The sequence below is a fragment of the Brachycentrus maculatus genome, unplaced genomic scaffold, assembly GCF_059751285.1.
Source record: "Brachycentrus maculatus isolate JH-2025_06_01 unplaced genomic scaffold, ASM5975128v1 h1tg000904l, whole genome shotgun sequence".
Lineage (NCBI taxonomy): Eukaryota > Metazoa > Arthropoda > Insecta > Trichoptera > Brachycentridae > Brachycentrus > Brachycentrus maculatus.
Genome location: NW_028281629.1, coordinates 291,969 through 298,534, shown reverse-complemented (window position 1 = coordinate 298,534; position 6,566 = coordinate 291,969). Strand labels below are relative to the sequence as shown.

General features: G+C 31.1%; 1 protein-coding gene across 1 annotated transcript; it reads right to left on the bottom strand.

The window, feature by feature from the left end:
• Nucleotides 1-4,307, bottom strand: LOC148299893 (retinoid-inducible serine carboxypeptidase-like). The gene is made up of 9 exons (XM_088275527.1): nucleotides 4,239-4,307; nucleotides 3,359-3,588; nucleotides 2,504-2,603; nucleotides 2,280-2,410; nucleotides 1,805-2,123; nucleotides 1,284-1,469; nucleotides 1,102-1,179; nucleotides 639-793; nucleotides 1-156 (listed from the first exon to the last, which is right to left on the bottom strand). Exons 1-9 carry the CDS (start codon nucleotides 4,285-4,287, stop codon nucleotides 97-99), a joined length of 1,308 nt encoding a protein of 435 aa, XP_088131653.1. The 5' UTR covers nucleotides 4,288-4,307; the 3' UTR covers nucleotides 1-96.
• Between the last annotated feature and the right edge of the window lie 2,259 nt (nucleotides 4,308-6,566).

The window sequence follows — 6,566 nt, the reverse complement described above, 5'->3', positions numbered from 1 at the left end:
TTTATTATTTTTTCTGTGTTGATGTATTTTTAAACGTTTTGTGTAAAAAAATATATTTTATTTATAACGCGGATAGTATTTTTTTAATAAGACTTCTTAAACATTTGTCATGATTTTCTGCAGCTGCCTCAAGAATGCCGGATTTTCAGCGGGGGCCTGAAAAAGTACAAAAAATGTTAATTTAAAATCATGAAAAGTGTTGCTACCGAAAAACTTACACAGATGTCTACTTGTTTTCTTCAAATTATTTCAGTCATTTTTTAGTTTTCTTTAGAAATACAATAGTTGTATGATGGTAGAAAAGAGACAAACGATCGTGAATCTTAAACATTAAATGTACAGAAGATACAAATTATTTATTTTTTTAGAATATGTAGCAAGAAAATTTCATGTAACCTCTATTCCTTGAAAATTGAAGGTAGAAAAAACAGGAATATCATGATTTGTTTCTTTTGAATATTTGATGCTTTTTTTTTTTTTACTTAGTGCTTACCGAAACTATCTAAGTATATTCGAAAAATAAAACTTTTTACCCCTTTATAAATACATCCTTTGCATACATTGAATTATACATTTTTAAAACAAATTAAACGATGATCGACTTAAAGGATTAGAATTTTAATGGCATGTGAACTTACACTATGACCAGCCACATTGATAAAGTTGACTGCGAAATTTCCACCTGCCGTTCGGTATCCCTCCAGTGTATTATTCACCCACATAGAAGTCCTCGCAGAATTCCTATACTCAGACTCTCTTGTCCACCTTAAGTGCTGTTCCCACTCCATTTGACCTTTGAAAATATTTAAATATAATTAAGCTGTAATGGTCGTTTCAAATCTTTTTGAAAATGTTAATGAGGTTTATTTTGTATGTTAAAAGCATTGTTAACTTTGTGATACGATAGTCTAACACTCTCCTTATCATTCATCGTTCACTTTGTGTAATACCAAAGTGGTATTACATAAAGTGAACGATAAATGATAAGGAGTGTGTTCTTTAAATAGTTATTGATATTTTTGAATCCCATTGTTTAAATATTTATAACGCACTTAAGAATGTATAGAAATGAAGATTTAATTTTATATTTTAATAACTCACCTGGCGTGTTACAAATGAGATCAACATTTCCGTTATAAACATCGACTGGGATAGTAGTCCTGTTCAGTACTTCTTCAACTAAAAATATAATATAAAAATATGTAGTGATTTCGTGTATTTTGCAAGTAAAATATTTCTGGTAACATTTTTTTTTGTAATTTTAAACAGCTTCTTATACTTACTGATATGAGTAACTGGTTTCATAAAATCGACATACATGGCATTGAACACAGCACCGGATTGACTTCCCCATCTAACAGAAGATGGAATACCAAGTGCAGCTTTAACTGGACCATTCATGAGGGCATCTAAATCCCAAGCTTCTTTGCTGTAATATTTGCTGAAGGTATGACGATCAGCAATTTGTTCTGAAAATATATTGGATACATATTTTTTTAATCAAGTAATAACCCTTTCCATTAATTAATTGTATAAAAACTTTATATAAATAAATTTAAATAATTTATCAATTATTGCATGTAAATAACATATGTATGTAATCAACACTTTGTAAATGATGAAAAGCACATTTATCTAGACAAGTTTGATTGATATACGTATTATAATGAACCGTACAATCTCACCAGTACATAATGTTTGTAAATATGCCACACTCCCCAATATTTTTTAAAAGACAAGGGGAACGAATTCTTCATATGTGGGTTTTTCTTAAAATATGACGTAGTTTTAAATTAAAAACTACCTTCAGGTGTTCTATTAATGCCGAAAGATCCTCGAGTATTTTTTGTTAAAATATTATAGAAATCAACGCCATCGGTTCTAGCCAAAATGACATTTTCTGTTCTGCCCCACTCGACGGTAGCTTGGTAATAGTCTCCTCTGTCATACACTGTCTTGGTATATTCCGCTTGTGTGTTGACAGCTTGAAGTCCAGCTCTGTCTAGCAGACTGACTTGGTACAGGAATGGACCCCATGACAGAGTCGAGTCAATGGGATGAATCCACGAATTTCCCATCGCTACTCCGGAAATATTGGACTTCAGATTTCCAGCTGCTTGTTCCTATAAATCATAATATTATATTAACATCACGAACTCCAGAGTCCTCCACAACTATATCGAGAAGAAGGTTGGTGATCCAATGAAGAGCTGCAAACGTCAGATCGCCTTTTTATTCTGCGCTATTGTTTAAAATTAAGTTCTGACGTTACAACTTACATCCCAAATTTTGAGAGAGATTTCAATTGCCATTTTACCACCATATGACTGTCCAAAGATGTAAAGAGGGGTTTTGCTGTATTCAGGATGGGCATCATAAAATCCTTGAAGTAGGGCGACAAAGTCAGTAGCTGAAAAAAACACATTCAACAGATTCATATAAATATTCAAACATTTATTATATTTTGAAAATAAATATTTAATTATTTCCGTTGAACACTTACCAACTTGTTGGTTATCGGTCGCGTATTGAGTACTTCTTTCAACATAACTGTATCCGCTTCCCACAGGATTATCAACCAAGAGAACATTAAAATCATTAATCTAGAGGAAAAAAAAAAATTGCATTAATTGAGACAGAAGTCACGGAAACATGGATAGTTATGGTGATAACTATCCATTTTTGTTTAAATTTTACTAGAAAAACACCGCCTTTTCTTGAAATCTGTTACTACACGTGTATTATGCTTTCAGTATCATTTTGATATGTTTTTGATAATGATGCTGAATGAATCGGAAAACATGTCTACCTATCATAAAACATAAGTACTTTTACTATGTGTTGCGTATTTGTCATATCCATTATTTAATAAAAACAGTTGTTTTAAAGGAGCATAAATATTATTGTGAGTAGATAATCTAATACACACCCTTTTTCTATATTTTTTATCCATAAGAAATAATTCAATAAATTGAAAAAATGCAGATTCTCAAGACAAACCTTTTTAAAATACGTAAAATAGAATTTTAGGACTTTATACAGAAGATTTATAATATGATAATTTTGTTTTATTTATTGTTTCGGCATTAACTTTGTAGTAAGACATGTTAAAATATTAAAGAAAAAACTTGTTTTATACCACTTGAGTTTTATTAAAGACTACATGTTTCGGAAGTTAAACTTCCATCATTCAGGTCTGTATAATAACTAATTATTATAAAAGTTATTATACAGACCTGAATGATGGAAGTTTAACTTCCGAAACATGAAGTCTTTAGTAAAACTCAAGTGGTATAAAACAAGTGTTTTCTTGAATCATGATAATTTTGTTACATAAAATAATGAATTTATAACCTACCCAAGCAAATTCTCTCGTATTCAGTTCCAAATCCAGAGGTCCAAGAATTTCAAAATTTCCGTATCCTGTAGAAGAAGCTCCCGGACCACCCTGTAGCCATATGAGAAGGGGTCTCGTGGACGGTTCTGGGACATCAGCAAGTGTCTGCTGGAGCCACCAGAACATGTGAGCCCCTTCGCGTACTGTGACATACCCCCAATCTTGGTCTCCTGGACCAAAGCCTTCTTTGGCTATAAAATATGGGAAAACAATACATTCGTTATCGACTTTTTTTTTCAAACTAGAAAATTTTGGTGGCAGTTTTACAAATTTGTATTTATTTATATTGGCAGTTACGGGGACATTGAAAGGTTTTTAATTTTATTTACAGTAAAATTCGGATACATTTTCTATAAATTTTTGCAACTCAGTTCATTAAACAAAACAAAAAAAAATATTTGTAAAATAAAATCTCTCAGGACGCCTATATGCTTCTGCATCAGATCCGGGAGTGCAATGGGACAACTTTAAAAGACATTTCTAATTATTTACTAAAAATCCTTTTCCGCACTCAATGGTGCATAGGGCACTGCATCGTATTGACGCAAAGTCATCTTGATCGTTGCTCACACGAAGGCAAGGTGATCACTCTTGCGCTTTAGGATCCGGTCCAGGGTAATATTAAATATATATTTCAGTGTGAAATAACTAATTTTTATTTTTACCCCCTCCCCTGTGAATCGAACCCGAGACCTCCAGCATGGTAGCTAAACAGGCTGACCATTACACCACGGAGGCGGACAGACGTTTCTAATACTAAGGTATTTATGATGGGTTTTGCAATATTCTTTAAAATATCTACGTTTTAACAAAAATGATTGGTAAAAATATTAATATTTACCTTGTACGGCCGCTAAAACAGCACAAATACTTAAAAGTACCTTAATCATTGTCTTTTGGTAACTCACTGAGTACTGAATGACATATTTTAAGTTATCAAACTCATCAATTACTATTGATTTTATTTGTTATCTTTGTAAGATATAACAAAGCAATATACATTTCTATTGTGTAATATTTTTTTAATGTTGCAAAACTACTTAAGTTCCTATGCAGTCAGAAAATACTTAAACATTTTCATAATATATTTTATACTCAGTCAATTCATTTTTAAATTCACTTTAAATCTGATAATGATTTTATTACTAGATTGTAGTCCTATATTTGTCACTTTTATAGCGCAGTTTTAATGAAGGTATGCACATAAAAAATATGTTACACTTGATATTTTCAAAATAAACCCTTTTTTTTAAATCCCTTACCGCACCCCAATGGTGCATATTGCAATGCTTACATATAAACGCAGTGTTATCTCGATCGATTACACATGAAGGAAAGGTGAGCACCCCTCCACTTCAGGTACCAGTCCAGTGTAATATTGAATAAATATTAGAGTGAAAAAATCACTTATATTTATTAAACCCCCCTGGGAATCGAACCCGGGACCTCCAGAACGGTAGGCGAGCATGCTGACCATTACACCATGGAGGCGGACATTATAAACCCATTATAGACCACTGATTGTCTTACAAGGTAATTATGAAAAACACATTTTTTTATTATATTTATTAAAATGCAAATTTCTTTCATTGAAACATTTTCTCCACTAAATAAACAAAGAAAAATATTTTCAATGGTTTGAAAAGTTGATATGGCGAAGGTGCTTGGTGTTCCTAATAAAGCTGTAATTTTATATTCTTGCGTTCAAAAATCAATGGTTCTTTTATCACACAAACCACAAACGCAAAAAAATGATTTTAAGGACCAAGTTTATGCTTTTAACATGTATTATAGCAATTACCCGGCTTGTGTCCTATATATATATATATATATATATATATATATATATATATATATATATATATATATATATATATATATATATATATATATATATATATATATATATATATATTAGTGATTTTTTCACTGTAATATTCTTCAAAATTACCATGGACTGGTACCTGAAGCGGAGGGCTGATCACTTTTCCTTCATGTAAAAACGATCAAGATAACACTGTGTTTATATGATACAGTGCCCTTTGCACCATTCTATTTATATATATATATATATATATATATATATATATATATATATATATATATATATATATATATATATATATATATATATATATAAATAACAACGTGTGTGTGAATTAAACATCTTTGGTTTTTTGTAAAAAGTAGGTAATTGAGTGAAATCAAGAAAAATTAGAAAACAAATATAAAATTAAATGATAAATTTAAAAAAAAAATCTAACCCTTATCTACCCCCAATGGTGCATAGGGCACTGCATTATATAAACACCATGTTATCTCGATCGTTAACCCACGAAGGAAATGTGATCAGCCCTCCGATTCAGGTACCAGTCCAGGGTAATATTGAATAAATGTTGGAGTGAAAAAATCACTTTTATTTATTTGACCCCCTCCCCTGAGAATTGAACCCGGGACCTCCATAACGGTAGCTGAGTGTGCTGACCATTACGCCACGGAGGGGCACTAAAAAATTGAGTGATGTACATCTTTTATTTTAAATAATTATAAAAAAACTCCAAGGGATGAGGAAACAAAAGTGATTAAAATTCGTATTCAAAAGAAATGAGATAACCTAGAATTGTGGTCAGTTCAGGACAATCTGCATTTTAATATTTTGTCCATACTCGTTTTCCTTTGAACATACGTTGAGGTGACCACATTTTATGATTAAATTTACATATTTAAGAGTTTTACAAATTCGCCCTCCTATATAATCCTATTTAATCTGTTCTATGTAAGCATGAATCCTGGACCCAAATCTTGATCCTTCCTTCATATAATTAATGAACGAGTAAACACCGTGTTGATCCGACATCGTGACCTTTAAACTATTTAAATGCGGATGGGGGTCAAACATAATTGTACTTTGTTAAATGTTACTTAGAACCAGCGTCGTTATAAACATGTTTGTAAAATAATATGAGCATATTTTCATTCCCTTCTTAAAAGCAACAACTACATTGTCTTCTTAAGCACCGAACGAATAATTTAATTACATACAAGTATAATTATTATAATAATAATAAACAAATGCTTAAGCTTTGAACTGTTTTTTTTTTTTAATAAATCAGGTATAAGTATATGGGATTGATTGTTACATTTTTAATGAAATATCCTTTTTGAGGCT